Genomic DNA, 25,399 nt, shown 5'->3' with positions numbered 1-25,399 from the left:
AGCAGATGCCCTAAAATGGCATGAGTCGGCTAGTTAATTATGCAAATGGGCTAATCCAAGCACATATAGGAAGTATGAAGATTCACTGGAACTCTGATGAAGTGAATAGATTATTTATGCACGTTATTTAGGACACACCCAACGGACAAAGAGTGGTAACTTTAAGAGTCAAGTTTCTAAGAAGAGTTTGCAATGCTTAGCAGTGTGATGCTGCATGGATTCTCTTTCCATGAAAAAAAAATAATACAGAGAACAGGAGAGGTGCAACAGCAGAAATAATTGGCAAGACAAATAACTTAGAGGAATGTCGTGGCCATAACAGAGGCAAAGATGGCACCAATGGTGGATAAATTCTGATAATACATAGCATTTGAGCCATACTGGAAAGAAAAAAACTTCATTGTGTAAAAAGAGACTAAGATAGTAACTAAGAGAGAGATGAGGAGAATATATAAAAGATGAGAGGTCAATTGGATAGGAAATGAGGGGGCAAAAATCAGAAAACCGGGAAAAAAATTACTAGGTGACCTGAGCTCAAATAAATGGGTTAAAGAAGAAAGTTTTCCATAGAATGGACCACATCTGAACAGAGGAGTGGACCAGGAAATGTCTCCCCTCCTACTTGAAACCACATATTACATTTGTTATCACATGTTGCCCAGTCAGCTGTTCTTCGTCTCCCCTGAACACTGCTCTCCTTTTGGTGACAGAGTCATAGCCCCCCGGAGGCTTTGCTCCCCAAAACTGATTTTTGTTTCCTCTTCATTCTCTTGTTTAGAAATAGCTCTGTCAGCTTCTCCTCCTCATTTCCAGCTGCTTCTACATGCACACAAGGCTTGAAAGTTCCTGGAAGCAGGCAGAAGCATCTGGTAGCAAGGAGGAGAATCAGCACCACTGGACCAGTTAGCCCTCTGTGGATTACTAGTGGTCCATGGACTGAAGTCTGGGAACTGCTGTGTTAAGCAAATAGTACTACTGAATCAACTGTGGAGTAGTTAGCACTGAAACTGGCAATTCTGTATGTTCCTAGAATTTCAGTGGTCCACAAAGAATTGGTGTTACGTGCACATCTAAGCACAATATGGTAAGATTCAGTTTCGCTGTGAGAACCATGCAGGTAAGTGAGTTGTGTCAATTTCAATACTAAACAATTATCCTTATTAAAATATTATTGCACAAACCCATCAACATTTTCTAACATAAACAAGAACTGATTTTCAATATCCTCCTTACAGACTCTGAAATATTTGTCAACAGAAATGGAACAACAGTTTAAAAACACAGTTATAAAAGCTCACACAAAGCACCTGGAAACAAAATAAAACAAGAATTCCAAAGAATAAAAACCCCAAAACACAAAAAAACAAGAATTTCCACGTACAGCTTCTTTCATCTGAAAAGAAATCAAAACATTTTACAAACCATTTACTGGAATCACTTCAACCACCACTAAGTTACCGCACCTCTGGGTTAGAAGTCAACAGCTGTTGAATGCTGCACAGCAACTCTAAAGCAGTAACTTACACTAGTTTTTGTTTCCATTCCAATAACTTAAAAATATCCAACTTAGAAAAAATATTCTAACTTTTTTTTGTTTTGTTTTTAAAATTAAGTTCACTCTCAGAACAAGATTTAGATCATCAAGTTTCAGTTTGTGGCATATTTTGACTTAAATCCTTGAAAAAAAGACACATAGTGGTAACTATAAAAATTCACAGAGGTGCAACTAATGTCACGGGGGGGGGGAAGGGGTGGGGAGGAATGTGGGACGATTTTTCTTCACTCAACTTTAAACCTGCCTGCAGGCCTGATACTGCTGTAAAAGAATTTATCCTAGGATAAGAAGGCAGCATAGTTTATGACAACAATCTACCTAAAAACTCATTAAAGTCTTTTCTCTTGGAGTGACATGCATTATCAGCAAAGATTAATCTGATGAGTCTTTAGGTGAGCTCCATTTTTAAAAATGCAATAACAGAGGGCTTTGTTGTCATCTGATGAAAATCAATTAGAGTAGGTAAGGCCACAAGGAAAACTAACATCACTCATCACCAGCCCCCCGGCAGCTGAAATGATTTGTCTTCCAAGCTTGGGTGATCAGGAGCTGTAATAATATCACAGGGAAATTAATTTAGTTTCTATATTCTAGACCCACTTTCCTTGTTCTGGAGGACCTATACACAAATTACTTTTAATCAAGGTTGATGTGTTCTTAATACCAAGGGGGATCTTTGAAGAATAATTTTTTAAAAATTGACTTCAGCATTTTTTAACTGTGTTTTATGTATAAGGGTTACTTGTACAGTATTACCCTTACCGTCCAGATTCTTTGTCCACTACAAGGCACTGTACTGAATGGCGAAGACAATAGATTCCACCAAATACGGCACACATCCTAGAAACATATTAGAAAAAAATAACAGATTAATTGTGACTGATTGTAAACAACTTCTATATCGTGATAAGGGAAAGTGAATTAAGTTCAGCAATATCCCAGAATTTAACATCCTGAGAGACAGAAGTCTGAACCCCAGAATCAGAGAGATCTCTCTGTACCACATGAGCCAGATCACATACTTTCAAAACTGTATTCAGAACCATGCAACTGAATTATTACTAGTGCACAGAGACATTAGACCAGAGAGCAGTGTGCGCACACATGCTAGCACAGTCAAAGGGCTTGATCTAGAAGTGAAGGGTGCTAAGCACCTCTTACAACGTGGTCAAAAGTCAGACCATGTTTCAAGCTCTGCTGCAAAAGCCCTGTTTTAGAATAGAAGCCATATCTTTTGTTGCGGCGGAACACTTAAAAATGAGTATCAAAAGACTATTATCAAAAAAGACAGAAAATTTAATTTAAAAGATTCCCCCCAGAAACCAGTATCCAAATCCAGATATTCTTTTGACAAACATGAACCTTCCTATCTTGGATCAGAGCACCTGCTATTCTTGAGGTTCTCTCTAGAGGACTTGGAAATGAAAGCTACAATAAAGTATTTGAAGCTGAGAAAGTCCTGGGGAGAAAAATGTTTCTTCTAAGCATTACCAAGAGCTTAATAAGGCTCTTTACAATTCTGCGGCACTCAGCAGGCTCTCTGCTATTGTTATTTAAAAGAAAAAATGCCTATTTCTCTATTATACATGACCAAAGAGTCCCTTCTTTACTGCAAAGATATACCAACTGTCATGTACTTTCTTACAGAGCAACAACAACAAAATGCTCACACTCTTGTGGTTAATTATGCTTAATCTGAATTGTATTCAATATATTAACCACATAAATTACAAAGGCCAGTAAAGAGGATTACATCTTTTTTAATTAAAAGGAAGTTAACACATATTGCTCATTATATGATAGTCGTATTTATCTTACATTTATGTCAGCTATCTGACTCATAATATGGTAAATTTTTCTCTTAACTTTATTACATTCAATATAAAACACATTAGATCTCTGTGGGAAGGCACAATGATACTAACATAGAACAGAACTTATGTTTAACTGTTAGTAGGAACAAATGACACATTATGAGGAAAACAGAAAATTATGTAAACTTTAGTTTTGCATTTTATCCAGCCACACAATGGCACAATTTGGTGTTTACTAAGACAAAAGAGTGCCTCCAGCTGAATTAACACTTCCCACCACAGACCTTTTTGACACTTTCCCTCCAAGACCCTGCCAGACCTTGCTTAACGCATAACTACAAAAGGTGGCATAAATGATCATGGCAAGAATTTTCCCCAAAAGACAAACGGACCTTTTCAAGTGGCCATGGGGATCAGTGATTAAATACTACACAGTTCCAAACAATGCAGAGTTCCAAACAATGCAGAGTTCCAAAAAAGAGGTTTTCCTTTAAAAAAAATGCTACCAATAAAAGCAAGTTAAGAAAATTAAACCACCAAAATCAAAAATGTTAAACCAATATTACTAGTCCACTCTAAAACCATGAGAAGTCACAGCTTAGAGAGAAACTCTAAAACAATTCCAGTACATTTCTAAAAAGTTTCTTAAAATGTGAAGGTCCCAGAATAAGCCTATCTTAAAGCAGTGCTCTGTAAAAACTTCAGAGCAATTTGTGATCTTACAGTATCAGTATGTGCGTGATGGAGATTTCTTTGAAGACAGTTTGATGTTACCTATGAATTAAGGTTCCAAAATAAAGAAAGGTTTTAGTTATCACTTTTGCTCATAGTGAATAAACATTTGGTATATATTTGGTATTTGCTTCACAGTAAGGTTGCAAAATATTCATATTTTAGGACGAAGTGTTCCAGAGTCTTGATCTGTGTCACAGAGGAATTAAAAATAATGACCTTTTGATCTTTGAGAGAGAAATGAGCCCCATCTGCAACTGAATTATTGACCTGCATGACAAAAGATGTGCATACAGAGCAGATGGTGGGGAAGAGGAAACAGGACTGAGGCTTCTCCCTCTTGTGTTTCAGGCAGTTTTGCTCACTCAAACTCTGGAAGCATTCAGAGCTCTAAATTACAACCGGCAATTTGGACTCACATCCTTCTTGGGATATCCAGCATTTCTTAAGAAGACTGTTAGGGCCATGATCAAGAAGCTATATGTGAGACTGATACCTATTAGGCAGGATGATTATTCTCTTGTTTTTAATCTTCAGTTTTTGTGGGGAAATATAGTTAAGGAAGAAGTAGAGTCCTTGATAATTCCTTAATTTGGTTTAAAGATTTGGTTTGCTAGTGTGAACAAACCGATCAATATTTACCTTCAGTAAGTCATGAATCATCTGATTTTTTTTTTAAAAAAAGATCAGCAAATTTTGATATCACTGACTGCAAAGTTCTTTTGACATGCCTGGAAACTACAGCAGGAAAAGCTACATTGTGCTTATGTAGCTCAATCCTTTTCTCTCAAAGAGAACTCAAAGTAATACTGGACAATTACTCCTATGTCACATGGGCTTTCTTCTGTTATATTATTCAGCGGGTACAAAAACCTCTAAGAAAGATCAGACATTTGCATTGCAGTGCAACTGATACTTTGATGACACTCAGGGGTGGGTGTGTCAGAATGGCATAGTCAATGGGTTTTCCCAGTGTCCAGCCTTCAACCAATTCTTGGATGATATATAATAATCTGAGGCTCAATCCAGAAAAGACCAAGAAAACATTGGTAGCATAGGGGAATAGATATTAGAAACAGAAACAACATCTTTCCCTTGATTAAAGCAGTCTGCCCAACCTTTTTGACTTAAAAATTAAAATTTGGGATTTATTAGGTCCTCTACCTCTTCTTCTATATTTCCAGAAAGCAAGGGCAAAGAGCTTCCCACCCTCACCTGCTCCTGTCAGGAAAGTTGAGTTGTTTCCTTTCTGATACAAGCCTCAACAACCTTACCTTTGTCACCTTCAGCCAGACTCAATTACAGTAATCTGCTTTGTTTGGGGCAACAACTGAAGAAACATCAGTTGAGACAGAACTGCCTGCATATATAAAAGAGGGTTGGCCCTTCCCAGACAAGCCAAATTATGGGTTGAGTCTGGGGGTGGACTTACACCCCTGGGTGGATGCTGGGACTGTGTCTGACAAGCTGCTTGCCTATATATGAACAGGAGCAGACAGAAGCGGCCTTCTGCAGATTCATTGTCCACAATTACAATTTTTTCTTCTTCTTGGGTTACTGATTGCATATGATACCAATTTGTCACACAATGTGTATGGGTTGTTTGCTGTATATTGGGTTAAGAATTATGGCATTGATTGGAGTTAGGGCAAGGGGACCAGACATCTGGACTTTGTACCAATTATGTTGTTTGTATTGCATCGGCAACTTCAGACTATGAAAGGTCATCACAGCAACATGGTAGAACTCATCTGTCTTCCTCTCTTTTGATAGCTGGTCCTGGCAGTATTAGAAACCAAATTAAATGGGAGGTGGGAGGCAGGAAATTGGTATACCCAACCCCAAAGGTCAAGAGTTAGGGGTTCTCTTTTTCCTCTGAATTTGGCATCAGTCCAGCTTCACCAAGCCCACCTGTTGCCTTCAAATTTCTAGTGTAATGGCCCCTGACACACACAAGCATACAATTCTTGACCAAGAAATAGAAAAGAAAACCATCTGGAAAAGCAGTCTTAAACTTGAGGGGTTTTCTATAAGCACATAGGAAACAATGCTAAAAAAAGCAACAAAGCTAAATTTGCAAAATACAGCAATCAAAGAGACAGGCAAGAAGATTAAGGTTGTGTTTCCAGCCTTAACTCTGCCATTTTGAAAGTATAAATTACAATACAGGCAAAATTACATGACCACAGGTTCTAAGTACACATGTAAGTAAGGCAGTAGAGGAAAAACTATATTACATAAGTAAAGAAAGTTTATATTATTCCCTTATTCATATGTTCTCATGACCTTCTACTGCATTACCCTTTTGTGCTGCTTGGTCTCCGACTTCAGGTGAAGTTACCTGCACACGTGGATCAAAAAAATCTTTCATCTAAAGTTTTCAAGTTATAGAAATATTTTTTAAAGAAGTCAAGTTAGTTCAGATTCCTTAATTCACATTGTGTGGTATAATTTTTTATAAACAGTATTTCAGTAAAACACTATAGTCATAGCACTATAGTTAAGGTTATGCTGAGTTTCATCAGCTTCTTCTGTTTAAAAAAAAAAAGTCACCAACTCCTACTACCTTCCACTTCATATTGTCCACACCACTTTTCTGTTCTACGTTAAGTTTAATGAATTCATTGTTACACTGTATATTCTAACAATCCTACAGCAATAGTTCCCTTTCTGGAGAATGGGACAGACTGAAGACAGACATATTATATGGGGAATGTGGTATAGAGGCAAAACATTAATAAGGCATACCTTGTATAAGAGATTTGTGGAAGACATTAGTTAAAGTGATTTTCTGTTCAATAAAGGAAACGTGGTGGTTGTGTGGTCTGGTATCCACCCAAGGATTTGAATGGAAGATAACGATACACATATCTATTAGCCAAATATTGCCTCCAGGTCTAAAGCATCTACAAAGGGGATTAGCATTTTGGCAATGACTTCCTATTCTGAAACCTGCTTTCACCTCCTTTAAAAAAGGTATTTTCTTTACGTACAGTTGAAGAGTCTTTTAAGGGTTTGAAACAAATTCAACTGCTTTCAACCTAAAGAAATACATGGAGGTTTAATTTCCTTTCATGGCTTAGAAGCTAATGCATAGGACTGGGACTCAGGATACCCACCTCTGCCAGTGGCCTATGGGATGACCTTGGGCAAGTCACTTCAACTCCCCATGCCCCATTTTCCCCATCTGTAAGATGGGGACAATGATACTTCTCTCCCTTTGTAAAGTGCTTTGGGGTCTGCAGATGGAAAGTACTATATAAGAGCTAGGTATATAAGAGTCTATACTGTATATTTTCACATATGACCATGCCTACAGCTCCAAGACAGAGGCTTCAATGCCCACTTGGTCTTATGTATCTATTCCAGCTACAGCAATAATAGCGTTGGGAAATTCAAGATAGCAGGCTGCCATGTAGTGTTCTCCAACATTTCTTGGAGGATGGCATCAAACTAGGTTGCTGTTCAGTCAAATATAACTACAATATAGTTTCAATAAATTAGATGAGTAGATTCAAAAGAATAGTATTTTTCCTTTAACAAGGTTATCGATAAAAAATGGACTACTCCATTTTCCTTTAGATCTACAATAGCCTCTATTTCCTTATTCAATTTATCTTCCTCTTTCGGAGCACCATCCTAAATTAGAATATATGTTATTGAAAAAAAGACTTTGAGAGAACTATACAGATAGCATAAAGAATAATTTCTAATTGTTGAACCAACACATTTTAATCTGCCATTAAAAGATTTCGTCTGTCATAAAATCTTCCACATATGTCAAAGTGAAAACAAACTAAAGCATGAGCCTTTGCTTTTGAAATGTTGTATTTATTCTCTTTGCAAATCAAAATTTCTATCCTTCGTAAATTTCAGTATTTGATGTATGGCAGCAACCGACAACGAACAGAAGGATTACTGTACGATATATAACTGTGGTTCTTTGAGATACAGTCATTGTGGACCTGAGATTTTGAATAGTTACATCCATATAGGCTACACATGCACCTCCTCATGCTTTCATATGAAGGCGTAAGGGGTGGGGTGGCCATGACCCTCCCTCAGTTCCCTCACAATTCAAAGCCCATAGGTACCGAGGACTTCAAAAAGCAGGGACGGAGGGTGGGTCATGGGAGCCTCACTAACTGCAACATCTAAGAACCATAGCTACAGTAATAGTAAGTAAGTAGTAAGTAATAGTTCAGTCCAAGTATTTGTGTGAATCTCACAATATGGAACTTGTCAGCAGTATCCTCACTGTATGGTGGGAATGAGGCATTCTAGCTGTATTAGTCAAATAACATTTGAAAGCACTGCTCCCCCAAACTTGGCATGTGATCTAGCTGGTAAGTCAAGGGCATAATGTTGGACAAAGGCTAATGAGTTGCTTGCTCCACGTTGATGCTTGCAGATTGAAGATAATCAAAATGTTTTTGAAGGAGGCTAAAGATGTTGCCTGCCTTCTGGTGGAGTGAACCTTGACAGTCAGAAGGACAGGCCTTGCCTGCCACTTGAAAAAGATGGAAATATAGCATGTGATCCACTGAGTGATTCTTTGTGATGAGATGGCCCAGCCTTTTGAAAGGGCAGATATGGCCACAAAGAGGTGAGGAGAAAGCCTAAAGGGCTTGGTCCTGTCAAGAGCAACAGAGTGAGGCTCTGGAGATGTCCAGAGTGTGTAACTTTTCCCCTTGCAGTTTCAGGAGGATGATTAGATTGACTGGTTCTGAGGGAATTCTGAGAACTATCATAGGTTGGAACTTGAGATGCAATGGACCCAGCAACCCTGGGTCTCAATGGAAGAATATACAGGGAGGTTCAACCAGGAGGGCTTGGAGTTCATTGACCCTCCTTGCCAAGATGACAGCAGTCAGAAAAAATGTTTTAATGGTTAGATGATGAAATGAGCAGCCTGAAAGTGGCTCAAAAGAGCTTTAGGAGGACAAAGCCTTCGAGGAAGTGGATACTGTCAGGCATAAGAAATGCAATTTCACCACAGTATGACATGCCAATACTGCTATAAATTGAACCCTGAGAGTTGAATGCTCAAGGGCAGCATGTAGTTGAGGATCTTGGGTACTGCGAGCTCCACTGGGTCTAGATCATGTTAAGGCAGCCCATAAGGCAAACCTTTTCAATTTTGAGTAGATCTTGCAGATGGCTTTCTGATCTGTGTAAGAATTACCTCAGTATGTCAGGAGAAGTCTGCCAGTATTGTTCAAAAAGCCAACATCCTAGCAGTCAGGTGCAATGACTGTGGATGTGGGTGCAATATCTGACACGATTCTGGGATATTAGGTCTAGGAGATGGATGGGGGCTGAATGGACATTTGCAATAAGTCTGTTGGCAAGAACTGGAGATACGAGAATCAGTGTGCCCTTGTTCCATTTGACCTTGACCATCACTGTGGGTATTTGAGGAATAGGTGGAAAGGCACATAGGAGGCCTTGAGCCCACTATAGCAGGAAGGCGGAACAAAAATGAAGACATTTGTCATAGTCATTGGTAGTGAAAAGGGCTATTGTGGGAATCCCTCCATGAATTGAACATTGGCTCTATGGTGGATTGCTGCAGTGAGCGCCATGGTTGGTTACTGCATGCCTGCTCAAGAAGTCTGCTAGATAGCTGGTAACACCTGGAAGGTATGAAGCCAGCTGGGTTCTTCTCTGTTGATGTATTCCTGTTCATAGCTTAATGGCTTCCTGGCAGAGGAGTGATAAACAAGCTCCTCCCTGTTTATGTAGTGCACTGCAGAGGTGTTGTCCATCAACATCTACATTGTGGAGTTTTGCAGGACAGGTAGGAAAGCCATACAAGACACTCTTATGGCCCTGAATTCCAGGATGTTTACATGGAGTTTCAAATAGACTTGGGACCAAAACCCCTGCATCTGCAGATGGTTTTGGCCCCAGCTTGTTGCTGATGCATCTGTGAAGATTCATTGTTGGAGAAGGGGCACAGAGTTGAACCCCTTTTCATCCATTCGTAGGATCTATCCAGCAACCTAGGTCCCTCGGGACATGAAACAGTACTGTGACCTTCTTGTAGATGTGGTGTTTGGACAAAGAGAACACCAGCCTCAGCTAGAGTTGTGGAGGCCGTAGAAGTATGGTAAAGGATGTCACCTACATGCATACTGACATGTGACCTAGTTGTCATAGGTAAGTTTGCACCATCATTGTTGGAACTTGACTTGTCATGTATCTACTACAGGATTTAAAACCAGTCCTCCAGTAGGCTTTTGCTGATTGCAATAGCAAATCCTCTGAACTACCATCTGTGATGAGATGTGATGCTTTCTTGTAGTTCACAAAAAGGCCTAGTTGGGAGAATAAGGAGAGGCTGTCATGGTCTCCTGCTAGGACCTGCCTCTGACTAGCCAATTGTCCAGGGACAGATAAACATGAGTAGCTCATCTCCTCGAGTATACTGCTACCACTGCGAAGCATTTTATGAAGACTCTTGATGGAGTGGATAGTAGTACAAAGTACTGTTGTTTGAGCTATCTGTTGGGCTCAACTGTGAATCTTAAGTACTTGCTGTGGGCTGAGTGATATCTTTGTGGAAGTATGCATCCTGTAGTTAGAGCTATGAACCAGTCTTAAGCTTAAAGAGATGGAATGATCTAAGCAAGCATTACTGCCCTGAATCTGAGACAGCGTATGTAGATGTTCAGAATCCTCTGGTCTAGGAAAGGACAAATCCACCCTCTCTTCTTTGGAATAAGGAAACAACAGAGTAGAAGCCTCTTACCCTGTGTTCAGGTGGTACTTCCTTGGTGGCTCCTAGACAAAGCAACAAGGCCACTTCCATTTTCAGTAGGCTCTCATGAGAAGGGTCCCTGAAGAGGAGGGAAAAGGAGGGTAGGGGGTAAAAGGATGAAATAGGATGGGGATAGCCATGAGCGATGATTTCCAGCTGCCACCTGTCCGATGTTATGATAGACCACACTTGGTGAAAAAGAGCAAGGAGATTCCCAAAGGTTACATGCTCTGAATTGACTCCTGGCAGTCCTGTCAAATTTGCTGACACTCTCCTTATGCAGGGTGAGTCGCTGAGGAGGACAATAACTGACTGACTAACTTTCCCCTTGTGTTATTCGGACCAGTGATCTGCTAGGTCACTCCGATCCTTGACTCTGGGAGCCAGCCTTACCCTGCTCTGCTGTGAGAATCCCCACTCCTGGGCTGTTCTCACATAGCCTCTGGCACGTAAGCTGCTCCTTGGATTGTGCAACTGAATGACACTAGCCAATATCTCTGGTCCCAGACACAACTCTAGGAACCTCTGTCTTGTAGTGTCCAGTCATGCCCTCTGGACACTGCAAGCTTATATGAATTCATCAATTTAACAAAGAAATTGATACGTACCAGGCTTGTTATCCCAAGGGGAGTCTCTGACATGCTTCAAGTAGAACAAACAAATTTATTAACCACAAGGAGACATTTTAAGTGATTAAGTGATAGGCAAAAAGTCAAAGTGGTTACCAAAAGAAAAGAAAATATAAGCATGCAGTCTAAACTCTCAACCCTATTAGACTGGACAACATCTAGATTAAGCAGTTTTTCTCACCCCACTGGATATTGCAGTCCTTAATATACAGGTTTGTTTCTTAAACCTGGGACAATCTCCTCTGTTGGAGTCTTTTCTTCTCAATGTCTTAGTTGCTTGCAGTGAAGGTGGGGGCAGGAGAAGGGCCCAGTATGTGTCCCCTCTGTCTGTTTTATACCCTCAGTCCATGTGCTTGGGGAGCACAAGTCTAGGCATGTCTGGGGGGCATTGCAGAATCTCTCCAAGCAAGGTTGAGCAATTCCCCTGGTGTGGCCTCATGCAGGTGAGCCATTGCATTGTAGCTCCCTTGCTGGACAACGGCTGTTGATGGTTTGTTTGACACCCAGCCTGGGCATTGGTTACTTTCCTTGCTGTTTCATCTGGCTGATTCCCCAACTTATAACATGTTTTAGTGACCACCATACAACACAATTCTCATAACTTCATATGCATTAATGACAGGTTTCAGAGTAACAGCCATGTTAGTCTGTATTCGCAAAAAGAAAAGGAGTACTTGTGGCACCTTAGAGACTAACCAATTTATTTGAGCATAAGCTTTCGTGAGCTACAGCTCACTTCATCCACAGTATGCATCTGATGAAGTGAGCTGTAGCTCACGAAAGCTTATGCTCAAATAAATTGGTTAGTCTCTAAGGTGCCACAAGTACTCCTTTTCTATACGCATTAATGATACAGATAAATGGATAGAGAAATTACTTTCAGCAGATAATCTTTCCCCGATACCTTACAAGGCATGCTTTATAGGTAAGATCACGATTATATGAAAATGAGGAATATGGGGGTTACAGTACACTCCCCCAAGGTATAGACTGTCACACTGACATCTCCTGATATGCATGGCTTTTTACTTAGAAGGATAATTGGGCTTTCTAGTGCGCTATGACCAGTTTCACCTAGGTTGGTAGTGGTATAGTTTGCAGTAATGGGCAAGGATACAGACTCCCATGGAGCGTAAGATAGCTTTGGAGTTCTTAAGGGACTGAAGAGCATTGTCACAGTACTGGCTGAACAAATCCATCTCCTCAAAAGGTAGGTTCTCTCTTGTGAGTTGTACCTCCTTGGGAATTCCTGAAACGTAAGTCACTGCGTGGCAAGCTGTCATGTTGTAGATTCACAGCTTGCTGTGCAGTCACTTGCCTTGTAGATAGGAAGAACTTTGTCAGGGCCTCTGTGCACTTTACAGGTTTCAAATAAAAAAAGAAGAGGACACCTGAGCCTTTTCAATGACAATAGAGTTTAATCACTGAGTTGGGCAGTTTGTCATTCTTGTTTTGCCTGAACTTGGTTGGCTGAGTCTGACAGTGAAGAATGAAAGAATTCCAGCCCTAGCATCCCAAAATCCAGGTTTACATTGGAAAAAGAGTGGAGTCAGGCAGGTATCAGTAACATTACTTAGTGCTAGGCCCAAAGTACAAAACACTGGCCTTTTAGGGATCTGATTCTCCTCAGAGGGAGTAAGTTGGGTGAAGAGACAATTTGTACCCCATATCTGTTTGGGAAGTATGCTGACTTAGCGGATACACATTGACTGAAGGATTGTAGGGACCTAGACCACTGGGTTATTAACCCTCACAAGTTTTATTTAACAGTAAAATTGCAACCAGTGACCTTTAACCACTGTAAAGCATGTGTTTTACTTTAGGGCTTTACATGGTGGAGCTTGACAATATTTCTTTCATAAAGGTTCATTTTTGAAATTAGTTACATTTTAACTTAATTAAAATAAAGCTCTCTTTGTAATAAATTACATAATTTTTTTCTTTGACTTCCACCATAACCTGAGGAGTAAAGTGTTTTTTGATAAATGCACCTTACTTTCTAAACATGGCTTGACAGAATTGTGCTGCTTGACTGCACAAAAGTGTGAATGGCTCTTATTTCCAACAGTAGTCTGCTACCCAGAGGAAAAGGACATGACCTGTTTTCAAAGCATGCAGGTGGAAGCCAATTAAAAAAAATGAAAATAGCAAGGAATTTTGTGTGTATCATATTAAACAAGTACAAAGAACTGGAATTCCTATTAAAATAGCCATGCGTGAAAAATATGAATTTGGAAGCAGTCCAATATTATTTAAATACAGAAGTTGAATTAAACTAAATGAAGTCCCAATAATTTATGACAAACTCAAGTAAAAATCATCATGCCAACATTACCTTAATACAATACGCTATTCAAGATGATTTGACTATACTAGAAGTACAAGGTAACTCTTTGATACCATTAACCCTAAACGACAGACGTTTAAACTGATATTACTCTAATTAACTGGCTACTGCCTCCACCAATAATTCAAGTTTTGCTGAAAGATAGCACCAACACTGTACTCGACTTCAACTTTGCCCTGGTGACATCAAATCATATTACAGCTAAATTAACAGTTGTGAAAATTTTCGGCCTGGTAGACCCCATCATACATAGCCTTTAAATGCCATTTCAGTTCCTATCAAGGCAGGAATCAGCAGACGTAATTTTTAATACAGCTGCGAAACAATAGGACCCATTAATAGCTGAACTTTTGACAGCATATTCATGATGATTTATGAGTTTGTATATAATTTGATTATTCTATTAATTCTACTGATTACTGTTTCAGCTAATACAGTGAAGGTCACTTCCAAAATAAATCTTCATTACATTTCACAGAAAGTAACTGCCTCCAACTAGCTGTTTTCTTTAATTAAACACTAATGTAACAAGAAAGAAAATAGGCTTTAGGGTTGCTGCATCTGTTGCTACAAGAGGAGTATATTGCTTTGATGTAATGCTCCCTGATCCTAATTTTTTAAAAAATAGAAGGGCTCTTCATCTGACATCTTGATTTTCAACATAGAAATATCAAACCAACACTTACATTTACAGATTTATGTAATTTCAAAATGAACTGAAGGTAAACGACTAAGAAAAATGCAACACAAGATTGCAAAGTATCCTTCACCACACAGAAAAGCTTTCATTTATAGTATATGGTCTTTTTTATTTTCTAAAATTTGTGTGTAGTGATTACACAAGAAAAGTCCTCGCCCTAACAGTTTTTCCTATAGCAAGGTACACAATTTTTTCCCTCTTCCTTAAAGATGACTACTCTGTGACCATGAGAGGGAAAGCTTTGGAGAAAGATCTAAGACAAACATGCCAAAGCCCAGAATTAACGTATTATCCTCTTTTAATTTATTTTTTACACACAGGGCAAGCTGCGTCCGGGATCTGATGTTATATTCTTTGTTTCCTCAGAGTCCCTGGAACTTCAACATTTCCTGAAGTATAGTATTAAATGTTCTAAGAGAACCCTGGAAAATAGGCTATAGCCAACACAAACATAATTCAAACAAGGCCACATCTCCATAAATAGATTGTCTCCATCAGAAAATTTCAGTATACAAAAGAAAACTTTAGTATGCTTACAGAACACCTGGACATTTTAAAAAAAATCTGCTCTTTCAGTGAATAATTCTCTCTAGGAAGACCATCACACCATCTATAATTCTCTTTTGTCAAGGGAATTATTGGGAAGGGTAAGGTATTCAAAGATACCAATCACCTACATAGCAAGCAAATGAATGGCAGAGTCAACTATTTGTATTGTTTTTCTGATTTTTGAAGGATTATGTTGGTCTTGCCAGTAAAATTTTAACTAGGTCTTCAAGGATTGTCTCTAAAACTTGGTGTATTAGCATAAGTAGCAAAATGACAATATTTAGATTTAAAGTATACTCTTACATAACCAGCAAGTGTCAAGGTAGACTCATCTGGAGGACTGCTAATTTCCAGGAGAGTGTGATGCAGGATCCACTTATCTTCATCCATCTATGTTCCTACTGCAAGTTATCTTCTTGACCTTTCACTCTCCCATGGAATCAACAAGGAGTGGGAAGCCAGAGGTATACAGATGCGACTAGGTGAAAGGGACATCCTGGCCAAGAGCCAGGAGGAGATCCGTGCTGAAGAATAAGATACTGGATGAAGAGTATTAGCCTCTTCACTCATTTTGGTTTGTGGTGGACTTTTTTCACAGTAGGCACACAGGGCAAGGAAGAAGCTTAATAGATACCAAAGGGGGAGAGGGGTGCAAGTTGCACGGTGGCGGCGGGGGGGGGGATGTCTGGGGGACAAAGTAATCCAGCAAAAAGCAACACTGAGCAAATTACTACATCTATTCCTCCCCAGGATCCTAAGGGTATTATTATAATCTGATTATAATGGTTAAGAAATAACTCCTCCCCTCTATATAAAACCAAGTCTGCTATTTAGGTAAAAATATATGGTACAGTACTGTGCACTTGATTTTAATTGGGAGCAGGTATGGTTAAAACACAAACCTGTGGGTAAGGCAACTGGGTGCTATGTCTGGCTTTGTCACAGACCCCTTTGTGACAACCCCTGTGCGTCAGTTTCCGCAAGTATAAAATGTGCATAATTCCAACATGCCTCCCATGGATAAAAATAATGCATTTCATATTTGTGGTTTAAGATCCTCAGATGGCACAATCTACACCAAAATGCAACATTTCATTAGGATTTACTAGGATTAGTAAAGAATGACGTAAAATATTTAACATTTCCAAATTTTAATAAAATGACATCAATTTTAACAGCATAAATATGAAACTCTGGCAACAAAACTGAACAGTTTAACTCCGAAACTTGGATGGCCATGAACTATTTAAATTCCATGTAACTTTTGCTTTTAATGATAAAAAATAAAGTTTTCCAGTTCATAGGATTTTGGCATATTCCTTGGCTCCAATCCTGCAATAAATTCCACACAAGTATAGGATCTTAGGAGCTATCCCAACACCTAACATTTAGTCAGCAGAGTTGTGTAACACAATGAAAACACTTATGATAAGCTCTGTATTTAGCATCATATACTGTTAGTTCACAAGGGTAATTGAATAATATATTAGTAAGATTATTAATGTATAATGTAACTCCTGCAGAACGTGGCTGATAATTCAGAAGACTTAAGGGGGAAAACAATTAGTTGCATCCATTAGTACACAGTGCTGAAAATATAAATCTCAAAAGATAAAAAAAATCAATATGTATAACTATCCTTTAAAATAGTCATTTAATATAAAAGGTGGCATTGCAGTAACAATTTTCTATACTTAAATGTACTTATTAGGAATGCTTCATTACAAACATTTTAGAATATATTTCCCCCCCAAAATTTAAAATAATTTGATATACCTAATACACACACGTTGCACGTAGGAAATTAACATTGCATCTGTACATTTAACAGTAACAAGTAAGGTGCAAATGTAATACAAACACTGCTAGTTCTACAGTATGCACAAACACTCATTGTGGGGTCATCTCTTTTTCCAAGTGTATGAATCTCAGCACAAATTCTTGGAAGTCAGAGACAAAATTGACAAACTAGCATCACAGTTCACAATATCACTTTGAAATGTATACAAGAGGAGTTGCTATTTTAGTTTCCTAGAGGGATGTCTGAGCAATAATGATAAGGAAGGAGGAGGGGTCCTCCTAGATTAAAAGGAGGGACAGGCCTGGGATATCCACGGGGAAGCAAGCTTCACTGCAAAAAGGAAATAAGGTCTCCCCTACAGTAAACTGATGCTTAACCCACATGAATTATGAAAACTACCATCAGGGTGCTTTCGTGTAAATCTATCCTAAGGATTGCCCCTACCATAGGCCTAACTCTGTATGTCTTCCTCCTGAACTGTTTATCAGAAGGCACAGAATAAATGTGACATCCTAGGACTAAAACCATCTAAGGGACAGAGAAAGATGTGTGTTTCAGGATCCCTGAAAGTGATAAAACTCAGGCTCAGAAAAATACGATGACAGAAGCTTGTTCCATAGCTCTGAACACTCCACTAGCTCTGCCCCATACCTGTGAGGTATGTCCTGGAGATTGTTCAAATTATGTGTTCTGTTTTACCACAGCTGCTGTTTAGGCATATAGTATGTCCCTCTGAAAGCTGGGGTCCAGACCATTTGGAAGCTTTGCATGTTAAATAGAGGACCCTGGTCTCAGTATGTGGCCCATGGAGAAAGTGAAGAAGTTGTGCAATATACCCTTGCTGCTCTGTCTTGCTTAGCAGACAGGCACTGCACATTATACTGGCTTTAATTTCCAAGTGGCCTTTATGGTTAATCTCCAGGTAGAATGTGTTTGAAATAGTCTCTGCAAAAGCAGAAGAGAAAGATTTCTTAATTTTCCTCACTGTTTTACAATAGAACTTATGAGGAATTCACTCAGGTACTGAAGACAATAGAGTTTTCAGATAAACATGGAACACTTAAGTTACAAAGGATTCTGAAAACTTATGGTTAAAAACCTACTTGGAGTAAGTCACAAAAATTGCAAGTATTCTGTCATTTGTGTAAGTATAAAGGGATACTAATAATCTAGGCTTTACTTCAAACCAGAAATTTATTTGCGTCCATAAATTGCACAGTAAATCAAAACTTGGTGCAGAGGTGACTAAATATGACAGACTCTGCAACAGCATGAAAGGTCTTTTGAGCACATCTCAAACACCCCAGAGAAAGAATTTTGGAACTGGGCTAAAATCAGTTGTTTAGAGAACACACTGGATTTCTTGGCTGTAGAACTGTCTATCAGCCCCCAATATGAAAACTACTCAGTCTTAAAATAACTTAGGAATAAGAACTGAATTTATCCTATAATAAGGAATGGCATAAAACAGCTCTTTAGCCATTTGGGGGTCTGGACTGCCACTTTACACACCTACATTTAAGAAATTCTCCAGAGGACTCCACAGTGCGAAGCACAGGGTGACTAACTTGGATTAGAAGTACACAGCACATTTGGCTGAGTTTTGGGAAAAGACCAGAAACAAATTAGAGAATTATTATTTTAGATATTAATATCTATAACATGTAACATTTTGTAACTGGAGGAAAATTAAGCAGAGTTTCAAAGCAAAAGTTGCTTAAAATAAGCTTGCTAATGGGCAAAAAGATATCCTTCCAATGCCCAAATATAATACATTACGTTCTGTATCAAAATGGATATTGGCTCTTAGATCTCTTCGAATCAGCATCTCTACCTTTAAAATGGTACAACCCTGAAAAATGTCATGACAAAGTAGATCTTTCCCAAACAATGCAAAGCCAAATGCAACAAGAAATGCATTTATTCTCGATTTTCCTTTGCCTCCTCTGCTCATCTTGATATACCTTTCCCAAGCTCCTCCATACTCTGCTTCAGGATAATATTGTCAATAGTTAGAAAGGTGACTTAAATTTACTTTAGTTGCACAAATTCTTCTCTAACAGAAAAATCTATTTGGATCAAACGTAGTACTTTTGTAAGCAGATGTAACTAGTAAACTCAACAAGGTTACTCTTGCGACCCAGGGAGTCCTTCAGTGCCAACTGACAGAGGGCGCACCATACCATAACTCAGGCATTGCCCCAATACACTTGTCATAATCTGTATCTAAAAGGTGTCTTGTAAGGTATCATATGCAAACCAGTAACAAGCTGGTCATTAACATTATTGTGTAATGTATGTATGGGCAGTGTATAAAGAATTATAGATGTGTGCCAGAAATATGTTCTAAAAAGGTGTTTTGCAAGCAATGCATGAGCCCAGCCTGTCCTAGACAAAGGAATGTTGTTTCACCTGTGTCTTCAACATAAACTGAGCCAGGTAATACCTCAGAGGACAATGAAAAGCACTTCTACATACAAGGCACACAAAGTTATAAATAAGCATGGCAGAAGACTGCTTAATGATCACAATAGGGGATGGAGCCTGCATCCCTTGGAAACCTTCCTGGCTCTTGAAACAGAGACAATAGACTTTGGAAAACAGAAGCAGAAAGAGCAAGTCATTTTGGCATCCACCAACTGGGGGACAAACAGGGAGCAGTGCCCTTTGAGCTCATGAAAACCAAGAGCAGCTAGAACTGACTACAGGTGAGAAGATGTAACCCAAAGATGGTAACTTGCTGAAGTTACGTTTTAGTCACTAGAAAGCACGTTTTGTTTTACTTGTAACAATGTGTCTTCTGTTCTGTCACTTAAATATCTATTAATAATAATAATAAAATCAATTCTTTCAGCGAACAATTCTCTCTATGAAGACCACCACACCACTAAGCTTATTCCTGTTTTAGTATAAAACCATCTCAGTGCTGTGTATTAAACTGAAGGATGAAGTCCTCAACTAAAACAGGATGGTGTACTCTGTCTCTTTGGAGGCAGTGAACTTAATTTCTGAGAGTATCCAATGAGAGGAACTGCATGCTGCGTGAGAGACTGTTTTGGAGACTTGGAACTGGAAAGGGTGTTGGTGTCACTCTTCAAAGAGTAACTTGGCTGGTGGAAGCCAAGATGAGGCCTCTGCGCTGTGAGCAGGCTGATGGTATCAGGGCTCTGAGCCAAAGCAGCACAGCACAGAAGCACCCAGGATTGCAGGGCAGACAGTGACAAAACCCCAAAGCATCATACCTTCTTCCAACAGGGATGCATTTGGCCCACTCTCTGTAGCTTGTGCGTTTGTCTGGACACATTATTCTAACTCTTGAGGTTTAATAAACCCTGGAACAAGGAATGAATGCAATGCTGGTTTAAACAAGGTTAGCCTCAATAGGAGGTGAATATTATCTTCCATTTTCCTTTATCCTTTGAAGTCAGGAGAAACAAATATGAAGTAAAGAAAAGTATTCTGTAAAGCATTTTAAAACAGAGTGGCAAAAATATGGATGCATTCTCCCCACTTTGTCCTTAAAAGAGAATCAATGTAACAAAAAATAGGTTGCATTTTTATTAAGTTACAAGGACTAAAACAATGATATACACTATTTTCACTATGACAAACATGGAAGAGGTAAAACTGTGTTTAAATTAGAAATTAAAAAGAGGGGAAATATGGAGGTCTGTATTCCTCTCTAACTACATGCCCCATTTTCATTATGGGCTATATTAACATAATGAAGATGAAAATAAACACCTTCAAAAGTAAGATTTTCGGGAAAAATCAGAAAACATGAAGGTAGAAGTGGGAGACACTTGGAGCCCCTGACAGCACTTTACTAAACCCAGCTTCAAGAACCCCTACAACTGACTCAGATAAAACCACTACAGTAGTTGATAGCACTATTAATGACTACTAACATAACAGCTTTATCTCATGTCCATCTAGCCTCCCAATAGAGTTTACCATATTGACACACTGTATAGAAATAACTATTGTCCTTGTCAGGAACCACCTAACACTCATGATGCAGATGCGCAACTAACAGAAGCAGCCAGAGAGAGAAGGCGGCTTCACCGATTCTATCCTCCCTCCTGCCACCCTCCCTCCTCAATTGCGTGCGAGAGGGATCAGTCGCCATCCACCAATCCCTTCTAATCCCAGTGGGAAGGAAAAGGAGACACACAGAGCCCCTGGCATGGTGGAGAGAACAGGGACCGTGGTTCAGGGGAGGAGGAGGGAAAGAAGAATAAACAAGAAGGCCCATGCATGAGGGAAGTAGTGTGGAGTTGCAGGGAGTCCCTGAACAAGAGGGGGACAGAAGGGATGCAAGGAGCTCCTGATGGATGCAATGAACTCAGCCTACAGAAGCAAAGTGTGCAACCTAGTATATTTTTATCATGTTTAATTGAATATTTCAACATTTGGTAGTAATCACAAGATTAACTTCTATGCACAGATAGATTGATGTTGACCTCATAATGGAGAATCCTTTTCCAGGATTTGACCCTTAGGCCTCAAACCTGCAAGCAGTTCTGCCCTCACAAAGGAGCTTGCATGAGTGTCCCCTTGTGGACAAGCTCTTAGTCTTTGCTAATACTATTTTAGAGCCCTATTAATCACTCCAATGGAAATGGGAGTTTTGCAATGGTACTGAATAGGGTCCTTGAAGAGGTGCTGACAATTAAAAGTAATATTTTAGAAACAAGATAGCACTTTTAATACAAGACAGCCTTAATTATTAAATAAATTGTACTTTTTGCATTTCAGGTTCATTATTTGTATTCAGAGTGGTGAAACTATAACTATTACTATTGTCTGTTTCACTCTGCGTGTTATGCAGTAGAAATGCTACTGGTGTTTCCCATACTGTAGGGAAATATTTAAATCCTCTCTCAGTGCAATAAACTGCTTGCTTTTATTGAAAACATTTCTATTGGGTTACTAAATCTATACACTTTTAGCCTAAACCCCTTGACAACATCCTTATAACCACCCAAAGCAGGATTCCATACTGTATATTGTAGTATGCTGAAGAACACCAAGTATTCAGCCAGTGAAGTAGTTAGTAATTACTTAAATAGCTCCAGTGCTTTCAAGTAACTTATTTAAACAGACATACAAATAGCACAGTTTGTGAAGAGAGTTCACTTCTAAGAGGGATACTATTATTCACAAAGGTCTTCATATACTGTACTTAGGATGTATGTTTCAACATAAAGGTTATTTCCAAATTAAAAGTTCTCCTCCTGTCCAAACTGAGAAATAATGTGGGCAAGGACACAAAAAAGCATTTCATAGCTTTATTAACGACCATGCTCACTGATCTGTGAATAACCTGAAAAAAACGGGGATTATTGAGTTACTTTACCAATCTATCCATCCATCAAAAGAGAACAGGCCTCAAAATGATGGATTATCTCACCTCACTAATGTTTATTCCAAGGAAGACTCTCTCCTCAAGGGAAAAACAAACAGATCATACAAACAATCATGCTAACTACACTTACCCATTTTGCATCCCTATGCCAATATGAACTGTAACTAAAGAAAAATATGTCTTTTTTTTAAATTGCTATGTCGAGAGCCCCATTATTTAAATTAAATGCAAGTAAAAAGTTCAGAAAAGGGGAGCAAGGTAAGTATTGTTCAGATTTAGAACTTAAAGAAAATGTGCCTAAGAATTGACTTGATTCATATTTACAGTACTTCCAAGATGAATTTTCAGGTCAAAAAAAATGAAGTTCTCTCAAAAATTGATACAAATCTATACAAATATGCAAATTACACATTTTAAAATTTAGGACTCAACTCAGATCATAGATATGGATAACATATCCCATTATCTGATAAAACCAGCTGTCCTGTTTTCACAGATATACTCCATAGCTAATTTCACAAAGATCAATGCTATCTTCCCACGTATCTGACACCATGTTAAGTTAACATGTCTTAATTTTCCATATTTTATTAACATGCCAACTTTTATGCTTGCGAAGTTTACACAAAAACTATGTAAGTTGCTCAAATCTGGAGTCAAGGCAGTTATTCTATTCCTTTACAGCTACAAATTTAAAAAAAAAAAAGACTTACTCAACATCAAATTCGTTGCAAGTCTTGGGACGAATCCGAAAGTTCTCGGACAAAATCAATCATAAGCATTGTTCTAATCTACAGACCTTGGGAAAAATATAGGCTTTCGAGAAGACATGACACCAACACTATTGGACTCATCCTGGAAGGCTTGAACAAATCACATGGATGTCTCAAATGCAAGAGCACAACTTCTCTTATCAATCTCTGAACCTTTGGTTTCTTACAAGAAGTTTCTAGATCCATCCTACAAAACCAACTATACCCTAGACTAGATTCTCAGGCTGCATATAGATTTTGGCAATGCATCTTAATCAGAACTTCTCCCTCATCACAAGAGAAACAGCTACTATCATTATTTTCATGATCGGACTCTAATTTTAGTTAGGATTTCTAGGGACCACCTGTATTTTCTCCTGGATCTCTTAATGACAAACTGAGATCAGAGCCAGAATGAAAAACAGATGGGTGAAGATGAACCCAGATAAGATTAAGTTGATGTTGGTAGAAATAAGATAGCACTTCAAAGAACTCTCCTCCTCCACAGTAACTTCAGCCAGTGTAATCTATCCGCAGATCTACCTTAATCCACAGACTTGGGGAGCTCTACACTCCACTCTGAAATGCAAATAGCCTTAATGGCAAAAACATACTCACTACTGTCAGGGGCTGGGCCAGAAAATTGCACCCAAATCCCATTGGTCTCAGGATCTGGCCATAATGATCCATTTATTCTTAACATCTAGGCTTAACCATCACCACTTTCTACAAGCCATTACCCTCTGATCCCACTGAGGGTTACCAAAAAGAACTACAGCATTTGCTCAAGAAACTCCCTGAAAAAGCACAAGATCAAATCCGCACAGACACACCCCTAGAACCTCGACCTGGGATATTCTATCTACTACCCAAGATCCATAAACCTGGAAATCCTGGGCGCCCCATCATCTCAGGCATTGGCACCCTGACAGCAGGATTGTCTGGCTATGTAGACTCCCTCCTCAGGCCCTACGCTACCAGCACTCCCAGCTACCTTCGAGACACCACTGACTTCCTGAGGAAACTTCAATCCATCGGTGATCTTCCTGATAACACCATCCTGGCCACTATGGGATGTAGAAGCCCTCTACACCAACATTCCACACAAAGATGGACTACAAGCCATCAAGAACACTATCCCCGATAATGTCACGGCTAACCTGGTGGCTGAACTTTGTGACTTTGTCCTTACCCATAACTATTTTACATTTGGGGACAATGTATACCTTCAAATCAGCGGCACTGCTATGGGTACCCGCATGACCCCACAGTATGCCAACATATTTATGGCTGACTTAGAACGCTTCCTCAGCTCTTGTCCCCTAATGCCCCTACTCTACTTGCGCTATATTGATGACATCATCATCTGGACCCATGGAAAAGAAGCCCTTGAGGAATTCCACCATGATTTCAACAATTTCCATCCCACCATCAACCTCAGCCTGGTCCAGTCCACACAAGAGATCCACTTTCTGCACACTACAGTGCTAATAAACAATGGTCACATAAACACCACCCTATACCGGAAACCTACTGACCGCTATTCCTACCTACATGCCTCCAGCTTTCACCCTGACCACCCACACGATCCATTGTCTACAGCCAAGCTCTGCAATACAACCGCATTTGCTCCAACCCCTCAGACAGAGACAAACGCCTACAAGATCTCTATCAAGCATTCTTACAACTACAATACGCACCTGCGGAAGGGAAGAAACAGATTGATAGAGCCAGAAGAGTTCCCAGAAGTCACCTACTACAGGACAGGCCTAACAAAGAAAATAACAAAACGCCACTAGCCGTCACCTTCAGCCCCCAACTAAAACCCCTCCAACGCATTATTAAGGATCTACAACCTATCCTGAAGGATGACCCAACACTCACAAATCTTGGGAGACAGGCCAGTCCTTGCTTACAGACAGCCCCCCAACCTGAAGCAAATACTCACCAGCAACCACATACCACACAACAGAACCACTAACCCAGGAACCTATCCTTGCAAGAAAGCCCATTGCCAACTGTGTCCACGTATCTGTTCAGGGGACACCATCACAGGGCCTAATAACATCAGCCACACTATCAGAGGCTCGTTCACCTGCACATCTACCAATGTGATATATGCCATCATGTGCCAGCAATGCCCCTCTGCCATGTACACTGGGCAAACTGGACAGTCTCTACATAAAAGAATAAATGGACACAAATCAGATGTCAAGAATTATAACATTCATAAACCAATCGGCGAACACTTCAATCTCTCTGGACGCGCGATTACAGACATGAAAGTTGCGATATTACAACAGAAAAACTTCAAAACCAGACTCCAGCAAGAGACTGTTGAATTGGAATTCATTTGCAAATTGGATAAAATTAACTTAGGCTTGAATAG

At 39.4% G+C, this 25,399-nt stretch overlaps 1 protein-coding gene across 2 annotated transcripts in view; it reads right to left on the bottom strand.

Moving 5' to 3' along the window:
- CHM (CHM Rab escort protein) overlaps positions 1-25,399 on the bottom strand; it is a 134,525-nt gene that overhangs the window by 37,490 nt on the left and 71,636 nt on the right. Inside the window, exons 9-10 of one of the 2 annotated variants that reach the window (XR_013347120.1) lie at positions 20,133-20,222; positions 2,349-2,395 (exon numbers count right to left, since the gene is read on the bottom strand). Coding sequence is in view for 1 of the 2 variants with exons in the window: in XM_077826582.1 (XP_077682708.1) it covers positions 2,318-2,395 (78 nt within the window). In the remaining variant the exon portion in view is untranslated. Of the gene's footprint in view, positions 1-2,317; positions 2,396-20,132; positions 20,223-25,399 lie in introns of those variants that run through there. The other variant, XM_077826582.1, reaches the window with a different exon arrangement.

The sequence above is a fragment of the Eretmochelys imbricata genome, chromosome 9 (genome assembly GCF_965152235.1).
Source record: "Eretmochelys imbricata isolate rEreImb1 chromosome 9, rEreImb1.hap1, whole genome shotgun sequence".
NCBI lineage: Eukaryota > Metazoa > Chordata > Testudines > Cheloniidae > Eretmochelys > Eretmochelys imbricata.
Note: the sequence above shows the minus strand (reverse complement) of the source record. Positions and strands in the feature narration are given on the sequence as shown.